The 27,181-nt window shown below is 41.4% G+C and overlaps 1 protein-coding gene and 1 long non-coding RNA gene across 5 annotated transcripts in view; one reads left to right on the top strand and one right to left on the bottom strand.

Annotated features, from left to right (window-relative positions):
- Positions 1–6,821, top strand: part of LOC132250147 (uncharacterized) — a 12,665-nt gene extending 5,844 nt beyond the window's left edge. Inside the window, exon 2 of the long non-coding RNA XR_009461747.1 lies at positions 2,248–6,821. This is a non-coding gene — a long non-coding RNA (uncharacterized LOC132250147). The remainder of the gene's footprint in view (positions 1–2,247) is intronic.
- On the bottom strand, positions 6,822–27,181 carry NFYB (nuclear transcription factor Y subunit beta). Of its 4 annotated transcripts, XM_019489608.2 has the most exons (8): positions 26,744–26,831; positions 24,858–24,946; positions 17,874–17,967; positions 16,520–16,650; positions 12,409–12,606; positions 10,080–10,161; positions 7,472–7,551; positions 6,822–7,261 (listed from the first exon to the last, which is right to left on the bottom strand). In XM_019489608.2, the coding sequence occupies exons 2-8, from the start codon at positions 24,903–24,905 to the stop codon at positions 7,229–7,231; spliced, it is 666 nt and encodes a 221-aa protein (XP_019345153.1). In that variant the 5' UTR covers positions 24,906–24,946; positions 26,744–26,831; the 3' UTR covers positions 6,822–7,228. The 4 variants fall into 4 exon arrangements, with proteins under 4 accessions (XP_019345153.1, XP_006273045.1, XP_006273046.1 ...); XM_006272983.3 differs by lacking the exons at positions 24,858–24,946; positions 26,744–26,831 and adding an exon at positions 27,068–27,181; XM_006272984.4 differs by lacking the exon at positions 24,858–24,946 and having other exon boundaries at positions 26,744–26,965.

Below are 27,181 nucleotides of genomic sequence, written 5' to 3'. Positions count from 1 at the left end.
CCAAGTCGATGCTTGAGGAGCATGGCTACAAACTTTTAGTTTGTTGATTGCCTTGGTTGTTTATTCTCAGGAAGATACACATAGCTGAAAAGAGATGAAATGCAGTACTCTTCGGCCCCAGACAATAAACTCCATTCCTGACATCTGCAAGGTAGCTAATTGAAACTTCACAAACATTTACCAAGCATCATGCCCTGTAATGGACTCCCAAATGGAGGTAGTAGTCTGCTAAAGTGGTCTTAGTTGCTGTTTGCTTAGGGACTCCAAGATCTTCTCCCCCAGCCCCTGGACTCCCCCTGGAGTGGATACTTCAAATCCTCTGGCATCATCCATAATGGAATGTAATGCATGTCCATATATACATGCTTGAAAGCAAGTGCTTGAGGTATATGCTGGAAAGTGTATAATAGGAGTGTCAAACTCATCAAGCCCCACAAGTTAGGTGAGGGGCATGGGGCTGGTCCCAAGTAAAGCTGCTGGGGCCAGCACAGGTGCTGGTTCCAGCCTCTCCTATCCCACCCAGGGCAATTTGCTGCATGCCAAAGTGTACATGCAGGGGCATGCCTGGGGACAAATAACAATGGAACATATATGTACCACTGCTAATTTGTCCTGTGGGAAATGTACACCCATGCACAAGTGCGGTAATTGGGACATGCCCTTTGAGGGCAACCAGTCCTTATCCTTAGTGAGTGGAGGTGATTTCACCACTAAACATTACTACAAGTCCTGGAAGGACTAAAAAAAGTTTAGGCCTTTTGAAAATTAATCCTTGTTAAAAGTAGCCTTAGTACTGATTTTTATGTGAAATGGCCCAAGGAAAGCATTAGGCATGTAAGGGTTAAATTGCTAGCCTGACAACTGTTTGCCTACAGAACTTGATGGGGAGTTTTTTTATGCAAAAGCAAACCAGGTGTCATCACTTCTGATGTATATGCAGGCCAATATACTGTAACAGGATATTCCAGGAAATGTCCCTGGCAGTTTGCCCAGGAAACTGCGTGAGAGTGTAGCAGAATCAATCTTAAGACCCATGTACCTTCAAGCCTTGTTTATTAAAATGTTATTATATTTGCCAGTCTCTCAAGGTATACAAGAGCTGAATAGCTGGGCTTTCTGAAAAATTGTAGATCATTTAAAAAACAAATAAAAAACCCTACTTTAACAAGTGGTTGAGGTACTGTTCCAACACAACTCTTATAGAACTAGAACAGACGCACATAATAAGAGGAAAACCTACTCCCTCCCCCTTCCACCCAGACAGAAATTTTAATTTTACACTTAATTTGAGCCTCATAAAAAAGGCTTTCTTTTACTTCTAAACATGTGGAGTAGAAGAGAGATCAACAAGAGTACCAACTGTTACTTTTTCTCCCCTTCTAATTTTTCATGCCAAAAGTCCATATAAGATGGTAATGCATCCCAAGCATGGAAAAAAAGGCAGCTTATTTATAAGTAAAATTAAATATGCTTAAAAATGTCCCTATTTCTTTCCTCATTTTGCCCAGTGCAAATGAAATAGCTTGTCCAGGCTGGGTGCCTACGTCAGACACTGTAAATCATCATAAACAACAAACAAACTGGAATATGATTTTGCTTTAATTGGAGTTGAAGCATACAATCACACTGCATGGGAAATGTAGAAGAGGATGGCAATTTAGGCAGCAATGACCACAGGATGATTGAGTTCAGGATGCTGACAAAAGGAAGAAAAGAGAGCTGCAGAATAAGGGCCTTGGACTTCAGAAAAGCAGACATTGACTCCCTCAGGGAAATAATGAGCAGGATCCTTTGGGAGGCCAGCCGGAGAGGTAAAGGAGTCCAGGAGAGCTGGGTGTATTTTAAAGAAACCTTACTGAGGGCGCAAGAATGAACTATCCCGATGTGCAGGAAGAATAGCAAATATGGCAGGTGACCAGCTTAGCTTAGCAGAGAACACTTTGGTGAGCTTAAACACAAAAAGGAAGCTTGGACAGACAGATGAAGCTTGGATAAGGAGAAGTGAAGCTTGGACAGGGAGAATAAATATTGCTCAGGCATGCAGGGATGAAATCAAGGCCAAAGCACAACTCGAGTTGGAGCTAGCTAGGGATGCGAAGGGTAACAAGAAACATTTCTACCAGTATGTTAGTAACAAGAAGATTGGAGAAAGTGTGGGTCCCTTACTGATTGGGGAAGCAACCTAGTGACAGATGAGGAAGAAAAGACTGAAATACTCTATGCCTTTTTTTACCTTTGTCTTCACAGGCAAGATCAGCTCGCAGACTACTGCACTGGGCAGCAGCTTGGGGAGAAAGTGACCAGCCCTCCACAGTGAAACATGTTGGGGAGTATTTAGAAAAGGTGGACATGTACAAGTCCATAGGACTGGATGTGATGTGCATGAGGCTGCTAAGGGAGTTGGCTGATGTGATTGCAGAGCAGCTGGCCATTCTTTGAAAACTTGCTGTGATCAGGGGAAGTCCAGGCTGATTGGAAAAGGGCAAATATAGTGCCCATCTTGAAGAAAGAGGAGGATCCAAGGAAATACAGACCAGTCAGCCTTACCTCAGTCTCTGGAAAAGACATGGAGCAGGTTTTCAAGGAATCCATTTCTAAGCAGCTGGAGGAGAAGAAAGTGATCAGGAACAGTCCACATGGATTCACCAAGGGCAAGTCATGCCTGACCAACCCAGTTGCCTTCTACAATGAGATGACTGGCTCTGTGGATATGGGGATATACCCTGATTTTAGCATTGTTTTTGATACCGTCTTCCACAGTATTCTTGCAAGCAAGCTAAGGAAACATGGGTTGGATGAATAGACTGTAAGGTAGAAAGAAAGCTGGCTGGATTGTCAGGCTCATTGGGTAGTGATCAGTGGCTCAATGTCTAATTGGCAGCTGGTATTAAGTGGAGTGTCCCAGGGGTTGGTCCTGGGGCCAGTTTTGTTAAATATCTTCATTAACGATCTGGAAGATGGGATGGAATGCACCCTCAGCAAGTTTCTAGATCCCATCAAGCTGCAGGGAGGAATAGATATGCTGCAGAGTAGGGCTAGGATTCAGTAACCTAGATAAATTGAAGGATTGCGCCACAAGAAATCTCATGAGGTTCACCAAGGACAAGTGCAAAGTCCTGCACTTAGGACAGAAGAAGCTCACACTGCCACAGGTTTGAGACCAACTGGCAAAGCAGCAGCTCTAACAAAAAGGACCTGAGGGTTACAGTGGACAATAAGCTGGATATGAGTTGACAGAGTGCCCTTGATGTCAAGAAGGCAAACAGCATACTTGGCTCCATTAGTAGGAGTGTTGCTAGCCGATTGAGGGAAGTAATTATTCCCCTCTATCCTGCACTGGTTAGGCCACATCTGGACTACTGTGTTGAGTTTTTGGGCCCCTCACTACAGAAAGGATGTGGACAAATTGGAGAGTCCAGCACAGGGCGACACAAATGGCTAGGGGGTGGGCTCATGACTTCTGAGGCAAGGCCAAGGGAGCTGGGTTTATTTAGGCTGCAGAAGAGAAGACTGAGGGGGCAGTTGATCAAGCCTTCAACTACCTGAAAGGCAGGAGGGGGGTTGAAAGAGAATGGAGCTAGACTGTTTTTAGTGGTGGTAGATGATAGAAGAAGGAGCAGTGGTCTCAAGTTGCAGCAAGGGAAGTTTAGGTTAGATATTAGGAAAAACTCTCTCACTAGGAGGGTGGTGAAACACTGGAATGGGTTACCTAGAGAGGGGATAGAATCTCCATCCTTGAAGGCTTTTAAGGCCCAGCTCAACAAAGCCATGGCTGGATTGATTTAGCTGGGATGGTCCTGCTTTGAGCAGGAGGTTGGACAAGATGCCCTCTAGAGGTCTCTTCCAATCCTAATTTTCTAGGATTCTACAATCTTGCAGCCTTGAATAAGGCTGCATGCCAACTATAACTTTTCTTGACAGCTGCAAGTCCCTTCCCCACAAAACCTCTCACTATTGTAAGTCATCATTTCATGTTGAGAACTCTCATGTAGACCACCTACATTGCTCCTCCCTAGTAGAGCTAGGGGGAAAAAAAGTGGTAGGCTTGGGAGGAAAAAGGCTATTAATAAAGTTGCCATTTGCCTTTTTGCATGGTTAAAAAGTTAACCTATTCTCCTACCAACAAGTTTGCCTAATGTCATATGTTCATGCTACTTGCATTGACTTCCACTACCTTACACCTACTGTAATTTTTTAGGACAAGGGCCAACTACTATTCCATTTGTGCAACACTGATTTCTCCTAAGAGAGCAGCAACTTTCCCAGGAGAAAACTGAATGTCTTTACATAGCTATGGTCTGAACCTTATCAACAAACTTTTGTTCTTGTTGGGCAATGGAGTTACACATAGCATCCAAGTGTCTAGAGTGGTGTACAACCAGCTTACATGTAATGGGTCAGTAGGATCTTATAACATGCTCTTCATGCTACAGCTCCTTTCTGTCTTCCTACTAGACTAAATAAGTGGAATAAGAGGTATGGGTGTAAATGCAACGTAAAATGTTCAGATATGCGCACTCAACATTTGACACCTAGATAAGCAATCAATTTGTGATGTGCCAACTGATCTTTGCTCTCTCAGACATTCTTTGTTATAACTTGTAATGAAAATGGGAGTTGAAGGCCATTTATAGGTGCAGCAACATTTTAAGCATCGTTATTGAACAGTTCTGGTCTTTTATTTAGCCCTTCTGTATGCAAGAAGATTGAAAAGACCACGTAAAGCAGAGACTGTAATGAACAATTCTATTAGTTCAGTCATTTAACATTTTAGGCTTTCAGTTACCATACATCAAATGGTTATCCAGGCTTCATGAGGAGAACTCCAACACACAGATGCTATTTTGAATTAAAATTTGTTGCAACTATTAACATTAGTAGCTAGCTGAGTGTCTCTGGAGATGCAGTGTTATATTAGTTCAGAAGACAGTGCGAAGAACTGAAATAGTAGCTTCTTAGAAGCAAGTGGTATACAGCATCACAGATGACTGGTTTGATGACAGTTTTTATATTGTTTTAAATGAAGAGAGGTTAGAAAAGAGTGAACAAACATATTAGTATCACTTGGGTAGATTTTTGTCCTTAGTTATTTTATTTCCCCAAGGTAAGATCCTATATATTTTGCTATTACCAGAATTATGATGGAAAACCTACGCTTTCATTAAGAAAACCCTTACTTTTGAGAAATGGCCCTGGAGTCTGTGTGTAGTGATGCACCATTTTCTTCCCGAGTTTTGAATGAGGTGTATGACCTGCCCTGTTAATGACAACGAGACTGGTAACTCAAATCTAAAGTAAACACTGTCCATTTTAGCTGATCATAGTCCTCTCAACCAGTTGATGCCATAATTCCCAAGCCCCCTTCCAAGTTCCTAGTGCCCAAACTTAATTCAGTTTTTACTTAACTACTGTACTACAGTTCTTCCAATAAGCACAGCTACATATATCCCAGTTGATATGTGCAACCATCTAAAATAATAAGTTAAAAATAAAAACCACAAAAAACAGGGCTTCTCTAACGGGTGTGTAGTTCAGTTTTTTGTTTGTTTGTTTTTTTATTCCATTTAAAAATGCGGAGCTGTTTTTGGTGAGAGACAACCTGTAGTTGTTGCTTTAAAATAAAGCTCCAGCTTACCACATAGTACACTGGGTCTTGGCCAGAGGCATCCCTTAGCATGTTGTTAACCTGCGTTTAAACTGACATTATTTTAGTGTCCAAAGAAATGTATAAGTAAAATGTCTAACTATTTCCATACACAAACTGGGATTTCAAGGGTGGACAGAGGGGTTTGTTGCTGTTTCATGTTAAGCTAAAGGGTGCGAATATTTAGCTTATTAAAACTACCATGTGTTTAGACAGGAGTCACTGGGTGTACATGGCAGGAAGTCCATTCAAAACAACAGCACAAATATCAATGTTCCCAAACTCCAGTCTGAGTAATACTGATTCAACTAAAGTGTCACCCCAACACTAAAGATGCCAGAGAATCCAATCGAAAGATTACCAACCCGATTATTTAAAACACAGCAGCAGTACTAAGAATGGCTCACTAAATATACAGAATTACATAATCTACATACAGTTTATTGCAAAAAAACCCCCAAAAAACAACAACAAAAAGACCAACAAAAACAAACAAACAAAAAAAACCAGGAAGAGAGCAAACTGAAACTCTGAGTCTTTCATTCAGAAATATCACCTATTCAAACTTCATTCACTCTCCCATGCACACAAATGCCCATCCACAAAATGTTTAACATTTCTGAGGGTTCTCACAGTCTTTCAGGAAACCTTAAAACAGTTCAGTTAAAAGGAGTCATTTAAAATGAGGTCATTTAGCACAGGACTATAAAATCCCCCTACTACAGTTGAGGAAGCAGTTAAATTCTAGGATTTGGCTTCTAAAAACTGTACATAAAAAGAAGAAATCAGTAGCACTATGACTACTTTTAATATAACTTCTTCACATGTCTGAAAAAGGTCTTAATATAATAAAAGTAGATTAATGAATGCTTGTAATAATTTCAAAATAAAGACTTATCAGGCATACACAAACAGTGTTTAATTAAAATAAACACTGTTTATGGGCACTGATCTCTAAAGTTAACAGATCTAACAATTATTTGTTTCTGTATTAACTTTTAATTCTAAGCTTACATTAAAAAACAAATTGTAGCAATTTTAAGTTGTTAGAATTTCATGAGTCTTTTAAAACTTCAATAAATATGCTAACATCAAAGTCAGTTAAGTTGTCATGCAAGACAAGTTATGTAACCAAGACCAACTCAACTTTTATAATAAAGGCAACTTGCATTCAGAATGAACTTTACCCTTGTATTTTATTCAAAGGGTAAGCATGAATTAACCCAGCTGTTTACTTGAATTACAAAAGTAACATGATTCAATATGAAAATAAGAAACTGTCTACAAATCTCTGACAGTAATAAATTGCAATATACAATGCATACAGGAGTTATACAGAGCAACAAACTCTTGTACAAAACAAAAATACTTTAATACCTTTAAAATCCAATTTTTAAAATCATTCATGAAAAAAGATTTGAGTCAGAATTCACACCTCAATTAGTCAAGCCTCAGGTAGCTACATTACAGTTAATTAATATACAAAGAGATAAATCTCTGTTCACCAGTCATTTTAAACTCATGTCTCCTTAGAATTGTACAGCTTTTCTGTCTCATGATCTCAGATCCAAAGTTGCCTTCACATCATGAGAACTGAATTTGTTGAACTCCAGAGATCTAGAGAGAAAGGAAAGTAAGTTTATTTTCAAGTCACCCTCTGCTGAAGCTTTTTCACATTTAGCAAGCTTTCACTGTTGTAGCAAAGTCATGTGAGCCACCAAAAAGGCTACATACAAAATCATTCTCAGCTCCTTCAGAATAGGGCTGCTGAAATAAGGCTTTGAATTTTAGCAAGAAAATGAAAGAGTGAATGAGAGGATACAGTACCTGTTGATAAGATGTTGTATAAACCATAACATTTTGTTGCTGGCCATCTGTAGTTATTAAACCTGCTGGCAACTGGTTAGCTAAAAGAAAAAGCATTTTAGTTAAGAAGTTAGGCAAGAACTGCAGGACACACAGAACCTCATTTAAAGACTGTAAGACCATTAAACAATGGAACATTTTCTTATAGCTTATGGTTGAAAGGGACTATGGAACCGTCTCTCCCTTCGTATCAACTTCATGATGTGTTATCAAGTTGCATCTGCTTACTACTACTAAGAAAAACAAGTTTCCTCCCATTAGCACTGCAAACCAGACTGCAAAGTCTATACTGCTGCATGAAACAATGTCCCCCATCCACAGTTTTACTTTCAGAATTGAAATGGAATTTGGGACAGAGACACTGGAATGTGAAAAGGAGATGGGTTTTTAGTGCAGAATACAGAGCAGGAGGAAAGGTGGTGAAAGTGGTGATGTAGGCCTGGATGAAATTATGCAAGGTCCTGAAGGGCATGCCAAAAGGACTTTGGACTTAAAAACAGTGGTTGAGAAGAAGCTACTGAAGTGAATTTAAAAAAAAAAAAGAGCACACCACCAATTTTGACTAACCAAAACCCATTACAGGAGTCAAGAGGGAAAAAAAGTTGTTTCTTTTATAAAAAGTGTTGAAGCCAAAGAGCTTAAATTTTGAGAAAAGAAACTGGGCATTTGCTAGGTTTAAAAAGAAAAGCAGGCTTTCACTGAACTAAGTTTTGCCCAGACTAAAAAAGTTGCATGCAGCAGAGACATTAAGTCTAGATGTACCCTCAGGAGAGATGTTCTGTGCGTAGCTCCACTGCCAGCTAAGTAAATTAAGGAGAATTACCTTCCAGCCACATATCCTGGCACTGCCAAATTCTAGCCAGAATTTCCTGCATCCAGGTAAGTCTGGAAGTTTTTAATCCAAATTGGTTCTTTCTTTTTTTAAACATAAGCCATTAAAAATCACATATTCAGAGCAAAAGTTCTTGATGTACTACAGACTCCAGGGCCTGGGAAGTTTGGAAAAGGAGAGAGAGAGTGCGCACAAGTGCTCCAGTGATTTCTAGACATTAGACTCAAAAATTAAACAGGGGATGCATAACTGGAGTGTCTTGTGAAGACTTATAATAAACGTGCACAATTAGCCTGTACTGGGCTTCTAGGAAGCTTGCAGATTTCCTGTTAGTACCATCTCTGTGTCTGTTTGTATGACGCACCTGCATGATTGATTCTCCTCCCCCCTCTTTTCTTAAAGCAGCAAGTGCTTGGAAAATTAAAAGAAAATTAAAAGCAGAAAAAGTAAGATCAAAATAACTTGGAACATACAAACATTAGGACTCTGCAATGTCTACTTAGTCACAGTGTGCATGTGTATTTTATCCCTGTTTAAATAAACTAACACTAGACAAAGATTCTGAAACTCAACTCAGTTGAGTTTGTTACTGCTGAAGGCTTATTAGCCTTTGCATTTCCTAACTTCTGATTTTATACTGTGAACTTTAATATCTTATTAAAGTTGAGGATGTTCCCCAATTTTACAAAGTACTTGTAAAAATCCACCATGTCATTCTTATTAGAAGTCTTATATTCATCAGTTCTGATGGAAACACTTCAGTGCTACAAGAACCTCCACATATTTGATCCACATTTTTCAGGGCCAAAGATGAGGCTGTAAATTTACTTAATAGTTCACCAAGTCACCACCAGTCTTCAAGTCTATAGTTCTTCTCTACAGCATTAAAATCAACTGATCATTTCAGTGAAGTATTCCAGGTATTTTTAAATTAGTAACATCACCGATTATGGCAAGAGCAATGTTTTAGCACCTCTCTCTAAAGGTAACATCAGTCACTGGCAGATGAATAGCTGTCCTCATTGCTAGTAATATCTAGTATTAATTTTAAGGCCCCTACAAAGTTCAGGTCATACACCATAGCACTGAGGGAAGATAAAACACTAGTGAAGTGTAAGGGGGGAACCCCCCGCAAGAAAAACAAAAAACAAAACAACTGCACAAGATTCTCTCTCATCTACAACTAACTGATTCTACCAATATTCTGTTTTATTACATGAAAAATGAGCACCTTTGAGCTACCAGAGCCAGAGATAAGCCTCTATTTCGTTTTTTGTTTGACTAAGGCACTACGGTCAATTTTATTTTTTTTAATTATTCAACAACTTTTGCTCCAGCCTAGGCACTTTTGAACATATGTCTGAATGATCAGGTACTACAAAGAGAAAATAATTTGTAACATTAGTTTCAAGTTATGTTTAGACTCTGCTAGATCTGGAGTAAGTGCTATAACACCTTCTTGTGCTAACACATTCTCTAGGTTTCATATTAGTTATTAGAATTCACCTCTGATGTCAGCAGATTTTATTTTAAAATTAAAGAATCAACAATCACGAAATGAACTGATACTTATAGCTCCACTTGAGTTCAATGGGTGTATTCAAATGCCAACCACCTCAAAAACATGCCAAATCCCAGACAATCTTAAAATCCCCACCTTCTAGTTGACTGAGGTGCAGAGCCTTGTATTACATCTTAGATAAACTTAGAGGTAGGATCACTTTAAATGTTACTTACTAAATGCTTCCTCTGTGAGCTCCTCACCAAGACCATCTGCAGTTGTAACTGTTCCTGCAATCCCTTTTTCTCCTTTCATTGCCTTGAAAGAATTGTGAAGGATGTCTGCATTAGTATACACTTGTCAGAGATTGCTGAAGAGCCTGGTTCCTTAAAACTGGAATGTCTGCAACTTCTAAAAGCCTTCTATACAATAACAAGACATTTGACTCTTGACATGCAAAACTTGCAATGGTGAAGTATTCTCAAATGCTAATATACCAAGTATCTGGATACCAAGAGAGTGATTTTTATCATAGCTGTACTCTTACACAAGGGATTTGTGAAAACTATGAATACTGCAGATTTGTAAAAAAGCCATAAAATTCTGGAACGGTACAAGTTCTGTGGTAACTCTGCAGGAATGTCTTAGACTCTATATTTGGCACCCAGAATTCACAGCACACTGGAGAATGCAATATTAAAAAAAATCTTGTCTGCTAAGATTTGACAAATCAAAGTGTAATACCACATACACTGGGGTAAAGTTCTTGTGATATCAAATTAGCAAAAGACCAGATCTAGCCTTGGGTTGGTCTATTGCCTTGCATGCTGTCACTCTAAAGCCTGGTTATTTTAATAGCAGTGGGAAGTAACTGTGTGTATTACCAACATCATACACATGGAAGCTGACATTAAAAACAAGATATTGAATTTCTTCCCCAGATATTTTATATAGCCAGAGCCTGAGATCAGCATGCTGAGTTAAGACATCCAGTCAGTCGTGTACTGTTTTATCCTCCGTGCATTTAGTACTTTCGTGGATGACCTGACTGAAGCTATGATAAAATGACCATTGCAAATATTTAAAGGAAAAAAATAATTATCTTGAAGCAGTCCCTTTATAATAGCCTGAAGGCAAAACTGACCAGAAATATAAAAAACTGAAAGAAAACCAGAACCAGATTTTAAACACCAACTCCATCATTTTATTGGCAACCTGTAATTCTAAAGGGCAAGTAGGGAAGGAGCAGCATGCATCATGTACAAATTTTTCATAGACATACTGCAACAGGCTCAGTGCAGCTTGGTGTCCCAAGATGCAAGCCAAGCATTGTTTAAAACAGCTTGAATAATACCACAACAAAATGGGGAAGGACAGCACAGAGGAGTGGGGGGAAACCTGTGGCACAGGAAGCCTCTGTGTGTGGCATAAAGCAGACTATAGATGAGATAGGCAGCACAGTGGCAGATAGGGCAAGAAAACAGAAGCTAAAGCAGCAAATTAGGCAGAGGAATGGGATTAGAGCAGGAGCAGGCAAAATGCAGCCTGCCAGGCCATTCTATGTGGCCCAAGGGGCCCCTAAAAAGTTTAGAAAATGAATATTTATCTGCCCCTGGCTGCCTGTCATGTGGCCTTTGATGGCTTGCCAGAACTCAGTAAGTGGCCCACCGCCTGAAATAATTGCCCACCCCTGGTATAGAATATAAGGTGCTTTATATAGAGACAAGTCTGAGGAGAGGAGCAAGCAGCTTATTGGAAGAAAATGCCAATGAACTGCTTGGACAGAAAGTATTCCTGGGCCACAATAAAGCAAGTGCTGCAACCTCTGGCACAGAAATCACTTTAGAGGGGTGACTGGGTCAGGGAAACAATGCATGTTGTTTCCCAGCCCCACAGCAGAACAAGGCAGAAAGGCTAGTTGTTCTTTGCACGAACCTTAGGCATTTTCTGCTAGAACGAGGAGGAAAATGCTACATATACAAGAAACTTGTAGTAGCTATTTTTTCCTCAGGAGGGACTCAATCTGTCTCGAGTTACCTTCTAAAGCAGGAAATACAGGTCTCAGTGCAATTATTCTTGTTTGGAAAGTACTTGATGATCAAGATACAGATGTAAGCTAAAAACTGATTAAAACCATGTGGTGGGCAAGTTGTTGTGTTACATAAGAAACATGCTTAAGAGAGACCTTTTGCCTCTGCAGAAAGACAGTTGGCCAGGTCCACAGCTGCTGTAAGTTAGTATGGTTCCACTGACTAAGCAGAGAATCAGGCTGCATACAAATAACAGAACCACAAAGACCAGTTGTTGCTATCCACTTGAAGAACTTTTCTAGCTTAAGTCACCTGGACATTTCAGTTGGTAAAGAAAAACAAGTTCACCAATACTCTTAGTTAGATTTTGTAAGAAATATTTCTTCCCCTACATCATGTTGTTGTTTTCTGATATATATATATCTGGGGTACAGCAAAAGCTAGCCATTTTATTGTTATTGTTACTATAAAAAAAAAAAATGTCAATGCTAGATATACTAAGTTTTAATCCTATGGAAGAAGATAGGTAACTAACCTCTCTGAACTTTTGGAGATACAGCTTTAAAGGTTCAACATAACTGTCAAATCCCAACGTAGACATGGCAAAGAGAATATCCTCTCCATTGATCGTCTTTCGTTTCTCTTGATGACACCTCTCACTTGCTTCAGATGTTATAAAGCTGATGAATTCACTTACACATTCCTGTACACACTCCTTTGCATCTTTAGCAATCTGGTAGGACAAACCATTAGTAAAAGTTAAATCAAACTTCAGTTAAGTTTCACCTTTTCGATAAATTGCACATTAAAGTTCTACCTTATTAAGCCAATTTTCAGTGCTGAGATTTCATTTGCACTGGTACGGAGGTGCTAGGCAGTCACAACTCTCCTTGGCAGTGAATGCTGGGTGTTTTCAGAAAAAGCCCCACCCAACAAAGAAACAAACCACATACAAATGCATGAGATTCTCCTTCCCTCATCTATACAACTAACTTTAATACTACCAAAACTCAGTTTTACTGTGATAAAAGTTTTTTACTTTATCTGGAGGTTCCCGTTACACTGCACTAAAATATACCTATGCAAAATATGACAGAACCCCAGCTTCAGTGCCAGAAGGATGAACTAGAAGACAAAGAGATTTCTCTATAAAATAATTATTCACAGGGAATATGCATGTGGACACAAACACGTTTGTATGTGCAGGACAGCCACTGGATGTCACCAGTGCTCCATCAAAAATGCACATGCAATAACATTTTAATTGAAGTAAAATGAAGTTATTGCATTACTAATTCTCAAGTTTTGGGTTGCTGTTTGGGGACCTGTCTGTAAGTTGTTTGCTTATTCTAAACCACACTGAACTTTTACGTTCTGCCCTATCCAAAATCTAATAAATAAATTCAAGCAGTCCACCAGGATTCTACTATATTCAAAAATAATTCATGTACAAGCCATTAGATACACACACTGAGACTAGATGAGCTTGCACACTTCCCTCTTCTCTGAAAATACGCCATGATATCTATGAGATACTTAAACAACACGCGTTTGTACATCTCATGGTACTATAGCTCTTTCGTAATGGAGGGTAAGAGAAATTAAACTGGAGTCAACACAATGAATATAATAGGCAGCACTTTATGAAGTCTTGTTCATGAAGATATCATGTCCCACTTCTGTTCTCCTTTAAATTTCTTAGTCTACCACTGAACCAGCATCTCAAGCTATCTAGGTCCAAGTTTCTGCAGCTCAAGCAGATTAAACACTAGTTATTAATTTGATATTAAACTTGCAGAGCAGCAAGCTTCTCTAGTATTTTGTCATTGTTCTTGTAGTTGTTTTGTATTGGGGAAGGGGGGTTCTTTCAACTATTCTGTTAAAGATTCTTTAAACAAGTATTCAAATAAAATCTTTCTGGAAAGAATACAATAGGTGAATTAGATTAAAGGTTTTCCCTAGTTAAAAATAAAAAAAGTTACATAAATAAAATGGAAAAAGGGAGGAAGGAGGACCCAGGAAACTATAGGCAAGTTAGTCTTACCTTGATTCCAGGTAAGCTTTTTGAGAGAATTATCCTGGCGCATGTCCGCAAGGGGCCAGCAGGGGAGGTTATGCTTAGGGGCAACCAACATGGGTTCATTAGAGCTAGGCCCTGTCAGACCAACCTGGTGGCCTTCTGTGACCAGGTCACAAAATCCTTAGATGCAGGGGTAGCAGTGGACATAGTCTTTCTGGACTTCAGGAAGGGCTTCGACACTGTCTCTCACCCCATTCTCATTAAAAAACCTAGGGGACTGTGGTGTCAACACCTACACAGTCAAATGGATTGCTAACTGGCTGGAGGGCCACACCCAGACAGCGGTGGTGGATGGGTCACTTTCAACCTGGAGGAATGTGGGCAGTGGGGTCCCCCAGGGCTTGGTCCTCGGACCCGTGATGTTCAACATCTTCATCAGGGACTTGAACGAGGGGGTAAAAAGCACCCTATTCAAATTTGCTGGCAACACTAAGACGTGGGGGGATGTGGGCATGCTAGAAGGGAGGAATAGGCTGCAATTGGACCTAGACAGGTTACAGGGGTGGGCGGATGAGAACAGGATGGGTTTCAACACTGACAAGTGCAAGGTGCTGCACCTGGAGAGGAAGAACCAGTAGCATACCTACAGGCTGGGGAACTCCCTTCTTGTCAGTGCAGAGGCAGAAAAGGATCTTGGAATCATTATTGATGCCAAAAAGAACATGGGCCGACAGCGTGGGGATGTGTCAGGAAGGCCAACCACACCTTGTCATGCATCCACAGATGCATCTCAAGCAGGTCCAAGGAGGTGATCCTCCCCCTCTATGAGACACTGGTCAGGCTGCAGTTGGAGTACTGTGTCCAGTTCTGGGTGCCGCATTTCAGGAGGGACATGGACAGCATTGAGAGGGTTCAGAGGAGGGCCACCCGCATGATCAGGGGGCAGCAGGGCAGGCCCTACGAGGAGAGGCTAAGGGACCTGAACCTGTTCAGCCTCCACAAGAGAAGGCTGAGGGGGGATCTAGTGGCCTGTTACAAACTAGTCAGAGGGGACCAGCAGGCATTGGGGCAGTCCCTGTTCCCCCAAGCACTACTAGGAGTGACGAGAAATAATGGTCACAAGCTGGCAGAGGGTAGATTCAGACTAAACATGAGGAAGCGCTACTTCACAGTCAGGGCGGCTAGAACCTGGAACCAACTTCCAAGTGAAGTGGTGCTGGCTCCTACCCTGGGGGTCTTTAAGAGGAGGTTAGACGAACACCTTGCTGGGGTCGTTTGACCCCAGTACTTTTTCCTGCCACGGCAGGGGGTCGGACTTGATGATCTGCTCAGGTCCCTTCCGACCCTACCAACTATGAAACTATGGAATGGTGGGCAGGGAAGGAGTCTGCATCCGAGTAGTTAGGCAAGTAAACAAGCAGGTGTCCACTGAAGGACTGAAATTATTTAAATTTTTGCTCATGTGTAAGATTCCAGCTGGAACATGAAGTACTTTTCTATCTCAAAGTGATATCCTCTACTCAGAGCTCCACTTTCTCCTTTAGTAGCTCCTAAGAACTTTTTCAAGCATTTCAGATGCTTAGGATTTTCAGGAGTACTCGGCACCAAGAAGGTTCTTCCATTGCATGAAAATATTTTGAGACAGCTAAGCAGTCGGGGTGCCAAGTTCTTTGAAAAACCTGGCTTTGGCAGAGGGTGCTGAACACTATCTAAAGACGAAGAAGAAGCTGGTATAGTGATGCAGGATAGATGGGCTTAATACCCAAAGCTTCTGAAAGCAACCTTGGCTGCCATTGGTTTGCCCAGCCCAAATGTTTGGAAGAAAGACTTTACTTCAAAGTCTTGCTACTAGTTAAATAAATTTTGTACAGAAATCAATATTTTACAAGTTTAAAAGAGGGATAGTGATAAGACAGCAGAAGTAAACAATAGTCTAAGTACTATGCATTATTTAGATACGACTGATACAGCAGCAGGCATGCCACAAGGTGTGATTAAGATAAGCAGCTAGAGAGCTCTAACGGTTATCCAGGTCTCAGGCCTAAGAACTGGATAAAAAGTCCGAGGACAATCTCTCAAGATTTCTCCTACCTTCTCCTCCTAATTTCTGGCTTGATTTAAGCCACAAGAAGACAGCTTCTTATTGTATTTTGGCATCTGACTCTTGCAAATATAGAAATTCAATGATGAAAAACTAATTTTCCTTTCACTCCAGATCTCAGAGATGACTAAAGAGTTGGTTCTTATTTCATTCAAACTCCTTCCAATTTAAAAACAAACAACAAACAAACATTTCATTTACAGATTTAATCACTGTCGGTATTTGATTATAACCAAACTTGACTCACCTGGACAATTTTTTGAGAACGTGCAGAAAAAGCATGTTCTAAATGGCTACCTGATAATTTAAATATCGAAGACACACTTATGAAAATTATGACACACTTTTGGGAATTTGGCAGAAAAAGAAGTTGTTGACAAAAACCAAACAGAGTTTCTATTTAAATAACTTCCACCTCCAAGTTAAACAGCAGATAGAAAGAGGGGCAGTATACTGAAACTCATGCGTGTCTCTCAGAATAACAAAACTAGCATGAATACATTCAGATTTGGTTATAGGCATTACCTTTCCTGTCTGAGGTATGGCATTTTTCATTATCCTTGCCACATTTGCAATTGGAAGATATATATCTTGTTCTCTAAAACTCTCTTTTGAGCCATTTGTGTCTTCATGATCATTCATGCTGTCCTCCGTGTCTGACAAAATAAGAAAGAGTTAGTATTAAGTATATTTGTCATACCTTTGAGCATCTTACTTGCATATCATTACTCAAAGGTAGGGGTGCTGAACCTCTGCCCTATGGAGCTATGTCATCCAGCTTGCTGGGTCCCCATGGGCCTGAAGATGTGGAGTTAAGGGAGCAGTGGCAGTATTCATTGCCACTCCTCTGTTACCAAATTTCTGCACCTGTCAGGAACCCAATGGCCTGGCTATTGTGGCACTGCACACTAGGTCAGGTGCGCAGGGCCAGGGCAGCATGGAGCCCAATCCCTGGATGCAGGGCCAGGCCCAGGTGGCAGTGGGCCCAATCCAGACATACAGGGCCAGGGTGTCCAATCTGGATGTGTGGGGCCTGATCTAAGCATGTGGGGCCCAACTCTGCACACGACCCCACAAGAGATCCAGCCCGAAGACCAGTCCCACACCACTATCTGGCCTGCAAAGCCAGTGTTGAACACCATTGCCCTACCTCTCTAATTTATTTCCATTGAGACTATTTCTATTATAAGCCTCTGGCAAACATACTAGCTGTGAACAAGTCTGCCACAAAAGTGTTTTTCTTCTTTCTCATGAAAGTAGAACTCTACCTCCCTCAACAGCAAAATATTACTGTACTTGTCTTGGACAGATGGCTAGAAATAATCAATTGCATTTAATATCTAGAAATAAGATTCCCAATTTTCAAGTGAATGCATTTGCTTGCATCCCTGGAAGGTCCAAAACGTATCAAAATTTTTAAGCACAAACAACACTGAGAGGCCTATAAAGTTGTTTTGTATCACACCTCTCAATGGATATTTTCCACATATTAAATGTATAAAAATGCATCCAGTAGTGTTTTTCTAGATATCAATGTTTGTTGAAGAGATGAAAACTCAGAACTATATAGTCCATTAGATTTAGTAAGGCACAAACAACACCTATACACATTAGGTCTGGGCAGAGCATTTTAAAATGGGTTACCTCTTTCCTAGAGCACCAGAATTCTTTCATTGGAGCCTGGACTACAACATGAAAGTGACAAACCCATTTCCAAATTGAACAGAACTACTGTATGCAGTGAGTTGTTATGCATACAGATCCTTAGCTTCATGAAAGATGGGAAATTAATGGAAGAGCTAGACAAGTAATGGAAAGAGAAACTTAATACTATTATGTTGAGATAATCAGCTTTCTCTTTAACAAGCAGGTTTCTTACCATCATGAGGCTGTATTACATAGTGACTGCCACCAATGTACTCTCCTGCAATTCCTAACTGAGAAGCATCTGTTGTAGAACTATCACCATCCATCTATAAAAAAAAAGAAGCAAACTTTTAAATGATCAACTTCATATACCAAATACTACTTCTTAGCTGTAGGGATCTAAATTCAGACCCAGTACAAACAAGCTCCTTGCTATAAAGAATGTCTCTCATGCTTTCATTAGGGTTGGATTTGATTTGAGTTGCTTTGGCTTCAATAACTCCTTCAGATTTAATATTCTAAGAGGAACCTTTAGTACAATACAGTGTTTGTCATACATGAAAAATTAGTATCCATTTATCATTTAAAGGGATACACTTCAATGCATTCTATGAAAATGACAGCCAATACTGGTACTACTTCCTCCTGGTTCCCAGCGATGAAACAGCAAGCAAGACTGAAACAGTTGGGGGGTTTTTCCATCAAAAGCAAAACATAGGTAGACGCAGGTTAAACTACAAGGCTATGCTAAAAAGCTAAGTGCTTGAAGCAAGTTACCCTTTAACCAAAGTTCTTATACAAGAGATAAATTTACCTCAATATAGTTGTTTTATATTTACGGGTAAGCACCATAATAAGATTGTCCACTTCCCAGAACTCCATTTCAGTTGTTTTTAATCATTATGTTAAACTGGGACTGAAACTTTCTATGCTTGACCTCTGCTTCAAGTCAATTCTCTTTTTGGAAAACTTTCAGCAAAACCCGAACAGCCATTTTTGATAACGGGAATAGTAAATATGCAGTCTCATCAAGGTCACTTAAAATAGTTTCTAAAACCTCATTAGTTTGAAACAAAACTCAAGAATATGGTTCAGCAATCCACATATTTTTTCCAACTCCCAAATACGAGTATGATAACATTTCCTACCTTCAGAACTTATAATAATATTGTCTGTGCAGAAATTATGCATTATTTGTTTAATCTTAAGCATTTTCCAACAGCAAGCAGCTACCGATGCACGTTTGGATTTGTACTTTAGGAGTGAATAAGAACAAAAAACAAAAACCTACCTGACCCTATGAAGGACAGTCTACACCAGACTTAACCACTGCCCATCTTCAGCAACACTCTCAGGTAACTTTTATGATTGCATCAGGATAATACATTAGCCCTATCTATACTACTGTCAAAGAGTTCCAGCCATGATTGGTACAGTTATTATTGTAATGTAAGGACTAATATAGTGCTGGCTATTATTGGGACATCAGTAACAAGTATGTCCAGCACAGAGGAGCCCAGCAGGAATTAACAGGAAGTTCAAAAGCAATACATGGCCATATCTTGCCAATTTCACCCATTAAGGTAGACTTGTCATAAGCAGCCTAACCTCTGCCCCTTGGCCCAGCTCACACATCCCTCCACACCTTGGATAGACTCAGCAGCTTGCTGCTTCAGGACCCCCTGGATTTGGGTAGTAGCTGATCTTGTCCCTAGCTCTCTCATAGTTCCACTTAAAACACTGCATCTGACACCCTTGTCGACAGTGGGAATGTGTCTAAGAGACTGTGGGACACCATGACCAGTTTCTCAGACTTCCCAATCTCACAGATAAATTAAATATTCCCTCAGAGTTCTACCTAGCTGTAGGGATCCAGTTACTTGATTAAACTCTTCAAGGACAATGTGGAAGACAAACAAGCAGTACAGGCTTGTTAAAGAACTTTCATTACTGGAGTCACTTCACTTCTAAGAGCACTTGAGTTAAGAGAGTTTTGAAAGACTACAAAAAGAGGCTCTGAACACATTCCCTCCACCCCTGCTCAGTCCTGGGTTATTCCACCTCCTTAGGCTGAGCAACCTTTCCCACCATTGCTCTCCTTGGCCTGATCTTCCCATGTGACACTAGCCTGGTCACAAAGTGTTCACTCTCAAATGCTATCCAACTCCTGTGGCACTGTGTCCAGGCTATGGAACTACAACTCTATCACCGCTTTTGTGTAGAAAGTTGATCATTCTGCTGGATGGTTGATAAATGAGAGAGGAGTTGATTGCTCTACCTCCCTGTGTTTAAGCCATTCACTTAGGTGTTAATCCCTCGATATAAAATGGATGCTCTTCTCCACAGTAAAGGTTACACTAAACCATGAAGGTCACACTCAAAAGATGACAATTACAATGCAAGATAGAGCCTCTAAAGAGAATCTATATTCCAAATTAAAACTGATTCACAATTTAGTACAGAATTACCCATTAGTATCTGCACTGGCATTTTTCCTAAATTTTTCCATTTTTGCTGCTGTCTGTACCACTCCACATGTGATCAGTGAGAGCAGTACAGTACAGAGGTCTCCAGCTAGCTATCAGCACTTTAGGCACTGCCTTTCCTAACCCTGTTCACAGATTGGTTATCCAATACAGTGGTTCTCAACCTTTTGCAGCTTACATCCCATCAACTATTTTCTCAAAACCCTGGTCCCAACATGATAAAAACAAAACCTTACAAAACTGCACTGTCTGAGATCTGTTGATTCATCTACTTGAAGTGCAAACAACTGTTTTTTTCAATTGGGCAATTAGTTGAAGTCCCACCTACATGACCTTTGTTCCGCTGGTTGAGAAACACTGATCCAATACAATGGGTAACATGCCAGAGCTCACTGGAGGCCTTGAAGACCTCCCATAGACTATACTACTGGGAGAACTGAACTTCCAGAAGCAATGTTGAGAAATTTTAGGAAGAAAGTCTACTTGTACACAAGATGCAAGAAAAGTACTTAGCTCTTTTGTAAGAATAAGAAATGTAATGGCTTTGGGGTGAAGATAAACTGATTTTCACTTGCTTCTTAAATCAAATCTGGACACAGGTGTTCAGAGAAAAGCTACTACAACATTAACATTAATGTTCTGGTGATGTTTCTTTGGGTTTTGTGCATGGTAATATACCCCACTCAAACAGGGGTATTGCTGGCAGAGCTGTCTCACAGTGGATAAGCTTCCAGAATAATAAGAGATACTGCAGTTTTAAGTTTGGAACGTTTTTTTTTTAAATCCGGTGACTATGTTTACAGCAGCCTGCCATTTGGGCTAGGATCACCACTGATTATTGAAAAATGAAATCTCAGTTTGGCATGAGGCCTGTGTTCCATGTGACTTAACCTGATTTAGGAAAATACATTGCAGCGTAAAGACAATGCACTGCTAATTGACAACAAAACAATTAAAAAAGCCTCCACTTTTATTGAAAATATTCTAAACATATTCCAAAATGCAGTGCAGAATACAAACACCTCCCAGCAGGCAGTATTCCAAGTCACAGAGCATTTATGGGGGAGAAGGGCAGCAACTCCTACATTCACCTAGGTGTCAATCCCCCTGTACAAAATAGATGCACACATTTGGTAGCAAGAAAGCATTTCCCAGCACTAGGAATAAGTGATATTCCAAAACAAATTAGTTCTTAAAACAGTGGTTCTCAACCTTTAAAAACTGAGACTCCCCTCAACAGATTCCAGGCACCCTTCGCTAGGCTTGAGGCACCGCTGGGAAAATGCCTTCTCTTAATTTTCACTCTTAACTACAGAAAAATAAAACAATTCTTCTATTGCAAAGAATTCAGAAAGACTACAATAAGAAGTCAGAATGTTTTTAACATTATGGGTTCCTATTGGGAAGCCTCTGGGTTTCTCTTGTGAATATGACTGTATCTCTAACAGTGATAATACTGCATGGCACCCTTGACAGGATCTCAAGGGACCCCAGGGTGCCATGGCATCCTGACTGAGAATCACTGACCTAGAACTAGATAATAAAGGTCCTAGAAATTAAGTCTCATTTTCAAAAGTGACTGAGGTCCCAGGAAGCCAAGTGTCCTTGAACCAGGCTTCAAAAAGAAGTAGTCAATATATATATCTAGCTTCAGATTTATGTTTAATCATACTCTTATACGATATTAGAAAAGGGGAGGGGGTAATAGTTTCTCTATTTTCAAGGCTACAGAATCATCTCATTACATGGAGTTAAAGCAGACTGCATTAGAATTGTATGTTGCGTATATAAGCATTGAAAATACAATTATTACCTGCTCAGTAAATTTCTACATCCAATTTAAAAAAAAATATTAAGTGGGGGTGGGGGCGGGAGGGGAGAGAAAAAGAGATAGGTTGGTTTAGAAATATAAGCAAACTGGAAGTCAAAATTATGGTTTTGGGTGGCCAACATTTGTTCTGTTCTTTTCAGATCTTGTCAATGATTTGGAAGAAATGAAGCAGAACACAGGGATGTGTTGCAAGTAGCACAGAGGACAGAAAGGTAACACAAAGGAAATGAGAGATTAGATGTACAGGGAAGAAACAGTGATACTGCAGGATATATGTAAATCAAAACACCTGGAGAAAATGGCTGAGATTACTGTGAGGGAGGCATACAGAATTAATTGTGTCAAAAAGACAGTAATAGTGGGCAACACATTAATATAGATAGGAACCTATAGTGTAATTTAGATAGGAACCTACCCTCTCTATAATGCCCAACTGGACTGCCTCTTAAATACTATGTTCAGTTCAGAACACCTTGATGTCACAAAGATCAAATAGGATATAGGATTTATTTAGGTTGAGAGAGCAAGAAATATTTGTGGCTTGGCTAACTGACAGTTGGATACAAATAAGACTACAAGTTTAAAGACTGAAGGCAGGAAATAAATTTAACATAGTACAAGGACTTAAATAAGAAAACTGAAATGTCTGTTCTTAAACCAAAATCTTCTGGCAACATTGGAACATAGCTTCCCAAGGGAGGCAGCAGAAGATCTGCTACTCGAGACATTTAAAACAAAACTACACAATATTTAAAACATGCAGTGTAAGGAACCATCTTACCATGCTAGGAAACAGATGAGATTAATAAATTTCATTTTAACTTTCTGTATTGTCCTCACTCACTGCATTCAATTTTAATTTAATCAAAATTTTCCTTCCCTTTATTCACCAAATTATGGAGAACCATGGCAAGAGATTAGCAAGGAATAGGAGTTGTTTTTTGTAAATACTTTCACAGAAGTTTAGGGTTGGAAGGGACATTCAGTGTGGTCTTCCCAAGTCTGAAGCTTCTCTCATCTCTTTGATGCTCCATGTCTTCCTAACAGCTGCACTGACATTTGTAAAAGTGAACTGACATTAATAAGGTTGGACAGTTTCACTACCGCTAATTAACATCTGGACTGTAAAATTCTCTCTGTGTAGACTCATCCATACTATACATTAAGAAGTATTACTCAACAGCCCCTTATTGTGCCAGGTAACTGTACACCAATGTGGTTATGGTTTCGGGGGGGGGGGAGCACAGGAAAGGGAGGACAGCCAGGAGAAGCTGCCTGTAATTTCTTATTTCTGGAGGTGGAGGCAAGCAGCAACACAAGTTTGAAAGAGTCTGAACATGTGCAGATAATCCTTGAAAAATCCATGCACTTCACTACTTTTGCAGAGACTGAAACAGAAGTGCTGAAAAACCACATGAACAGCTCTCTCCAGCTCTCTGCCCTGCCTATCCTAGCAGTACAGGTACTAGAATTACTACCCCAGACATTTTTATATTAAAATTTAAAACAGTCCTAGTTTAAGTGCTAAGTGAAGGATATGTAATATGACCCATGACAATTAGCTTTTCCCTATAAATTCATTAAAATATATAAGTATGGGCAAACCATTCATCACCTCTTATTATGATTTTTTTTTTTAAAGTATTTTATACACTTATCAGAAATATTTTACTCAGCCCAAGCAACAAGGTAAGTAGAGTTTAAGAAAGGTAGTTCAGGATTGTTTTGTTTTCCGCCAAGACATTCTAACATGCCGATTTATTCAGCTTAACTCCAGCAATGTAGCTAGCTTACACACCTTGCTGAAAAGTTGGTTATTTAGTAGTTAATTTTAAACTGTTTTCCACAAAACACACCCTGATGCTCACCCCAAGAAACAGGCACTTCATAAATATCACAGTAAAAAATAAGGGTCTGACTGAAATGGCTGTTTAAGTTCCTCTACTGATTAAACGCATCCTTCAGAGAGGGAACTCATACCAAAAAGTTAATTATTAGACTACTGAATAAAAATATTAGCTTGCCAAGCTTCTCTTCTTCCAAATCCTGCTGAAACTGTTATTTAAATTGGCTCAATTAGTCAGGAGTTGAAGCTTTCAACAGTCTATTCCATATTTTTCATCCTATATTACTTCTTTTCCTATTCAATTGCATGCATCGGTTTTCCTTATTTGTGATCTCACAGATCACCAGTGGGAGATGAAGCTGCCATGCCAGCAATGTCTGGTAACTACAGCAGCTGGTGAAGAGTAAGGCCAAGATATTTATTTTGTTCTCTTTTTGTGTAGTCTTGCAGCAAAAAAAATGCCAGCAGCCAAAACAGCATACCCAGCTGCTCACTGCAGACAATTGGCCAGATCAGCCTCGGAGCTAATGATTAGCTGAATCCACCTTGAGAGTCTGTGAGCATTTCCTCCGATTTTAAAACGTTTGGGTTAACAGAACATATACAAGGGACACTATTATACAGCCAAGTTTAATGTGGATAGCGCTTAGAAAGCATTCATACAGTTCAGGAATGCCATTCTAACAGCCATTCATATGCAGTTAGTTCCTGCAGAAATAGTAACTAGAACCATATTGTGGACAGTGCCCAAAGCTACTCCTTCTCTGGTTTTTGTAGCTGCTTTGCTTGTAAGAAAATGCTTCAAGCTACAAAGATATTTTTCAAATGCTGAACAATGTGCCTCCAAATAACATTTAAGTGTTTTTCCAGTCAGCAAGACAGAAGTCGTTAAGTGTAAATTAAAGACATTCAAGGACGATGGTCAGATTTAACGTCTGACATTCAACATGTATTCCAATTACAGGTGACAAAATATATCAACACTCCACCCCACCCAGAAAACAAATACTTCCCCTCCACCTTTGCAGCAGTCTAAATGCAACTATAACCAACCTTATACATAGGGGCAAAGGCTTGCTTGGTTTCTTGAGGCCTGATCATTCAGAAGGCCATTTTCTTTGCAGTCTCACACTTTGAGGGGCCTACAAGACGTACAAGCTTAAAAAAGAAATCAGAGCGAGCCATAGTGTTCTCAGCCAGTCTACCCTGTGCCTTCAGCATTAACAACTTGGGTTTTGTTTCAAGATGGTGACCCATCTTAGCATGTAAGAGAACACCAAATGCAGCAAGACCCCTTCAGAGTCAATTTTCAAGAACAAAATCTGCCTTACAACCGAGGTTGCCATTAGTGTCACTGGTTTACCTCGTGGTCACGTCACATGTCAGTGGTTTAATTCAGTGACTGGAAGGCACCATGTGCTCATTCCAGTTAGAACACATTGGAGCAGACTCAATTTAATCTAATCAGAACACTCCAGCATGCTGCAGGCTCTCATGTATTCAGCATCCATGTTTCAAACTGGGGCCAGGGTGCTTTAACTAAAGCTCGTCAAACAACACCCCCTCCCTGCTCCAGCATGTGTATAGGTGGCCCTGAGAGCCTAGGGCTAAATACAAATACCCCCCTGGTTAATCCATAAAATCATAGAAAATTGTAAAGCACCTCAGAAGGTCATCTAGTCCAACCCCCTGCTCAAACCAGGACCATCCTCATCTAGACCATCCCAGGCAAGGCTTTGTCGAGCCAAGGTCTTAAAAACCTCCAAGGATGGAGATTCCCCCATCTCTCTGGGTAACCCGTTCCAGTGCTGGACTACCCTTTACTAATGAAAACGTTTTTCCTAACATCCAACCTAAGCTTCCCTTGCTGCAACTGGAGACCGTTACTCCTTGTTCTGTCATCTGCCACCACTGAGAACAGTTTAGCTCTGTCCTCTTGGTAACCAACTGCCTGAAAGGTAAAGGCTGCTCTTCAATCCCCCTCAGTCTTTTCTTCTTCAGACTAAACAAACCCACTTCCCTCAGCCTCTCCTCATTAAGTCCTGTTCCCCAGCCCTGTAACCACTTCTGTTGCCCTCTGCTGGACTCTCTTCAATCTGTCCACATCCTGTCAGTAGTGTGGGACCCCCAAACTGGACACCATACTCCAGATATGGCCTCACCAGTGCAGAAACTGCTTGGGGGGAGGAGCACCCAAACTGGCATGTGTTACACCTGAACCTTACAGCCATCACTTCATCCTTTCATAGTTGTCAGGGGCTGGAAACGGTCTTACAGATCATCAGATCCAGCCCCCCTGCACCTGGGCAGGAAAGACAGCTGGGGTCAGCGAGCTGGGACGGTTCGGAGCCGAAGCACCCACACGGAGACTTCTCCAGTACTGCACAGAGGACAACGGGGTCTGAGCCCTCCAGCTGGATTCAAAGCAGGCATCCATTTGTGGCCTACCAGCTGGCAGATTTGGCTCCCACAGCTGTGGAAGGGCCCAGAAGGGGAATCATAGAAAGTGGGGGTGGAAGCGACCTCAGATCTCATCTCGTCCAACTGCTCAAAGCAGGACCAGCCCCAACCACGGCTTTGTCCAGCCAGATCTTCAAACCCTCCAAGGAGGGAGGTCCCACCACTTCTCTGGGCAGCCCCTTCCAGCCAGGTTTTTGAATCCCCAAGGCTCGACTATGCGCTCCTACGGAGGGGGCCGCCTGTCCAGCCTTGGCCGCATTTTAAGGCACCCTTCCTGGCCCACCCGCGCCCAAAGGGTGCACTGCAGCCTGGGCACAGCCCGGCTCCCCCGCGCCTTCACTGCCGTCCCCTCCACGCCCGCGCTCCAGGCGGGGGCAGCCCGGGGCCACTCACCCCGCCCCGCCCCGGCCCGGCCCGCCCCAGCTCGGCGTTTTGCCAACGGGACCTTTCTGCAGAGCCCGTGATCTCCCCCCACACACCTGCCCGCCTGCGGGAGGGCGGCCGCGCTCCCTCCCCCGCGACTGACGGGGCCCGGCGGGGAGGGGGCCCCTCCACCCCGCCCCCCGGCCATAACATGGAGCCGGAGAAGGAGGCCGAGGCGCGGAGGAGAGAGGAGGCCCCGGTCCCGGCCCCTTCCCGCCGCCCCTGCCGCACAAAGCGCCGGGCCAGGCCGAGCCCGGGCGGGGCTCCGCACTTCCTGGTGGCCGCGGCGGCAGCGCCGGGGCCCGGGGAGGGAGACGGACATTTCATTCGAGCCTGCAGTGGAACCGGTTCGCAATCATTGGCCGGAGCCAGGCACAAACCTCCAGTGCGGCCCTGGTTGGCTCCCTCCGCAAGCCGGCTGTTTGGTTGGACAGAAAATGGCTGCGAAGGAACCAGTCCCAGCGCGGAGCCCCGCTTCCCGCAGCCGGCCTGCC

Source organism: Alligator mississippiensis, chromosome 4 (genome assembly GCF_030867095.1).
Source record: "Alligator mississippiensis isolate rAllMis1 chromosome 4, rAllMis1, whole genome shotgun sequence".
NCBI classification, from domain to species: Eukaryota; Metazoa; Chordata; order Crocodylia; family Alligatoridae; genus Alligator; species Alligator mississippiensis.
The sequence above is the reverse complement of the archived record's forward strand: the minus strand, read 5'-3'. Positions and strand labels throughout refer to the sequence as shown.

Bases quoted from the DNA above. Each gene is read 5' to 3' on its own strand.
- NFYB (XM_019489608.2), bottom strand. From the start codon at position 24,905: ATGATCAGGCCTCAAGAAACCAAGCAAGCCTTTGCCCCTATGTATAAG. The intron at 17,968-24,857 runs GTTGGTTATAGT...TTTTTTTTATAG, and splicing joins CCTTTGCCCCTATGTATAAG to ATGGATGGTGATAGTTCTAC. The intron at 16,651-17,873 runs GTAAGAAACCTG...TTATTTTGTCAG, and splicing joins TGTAATACAGCCTCATGATG to ACACGGAGGACAGCATGAAT.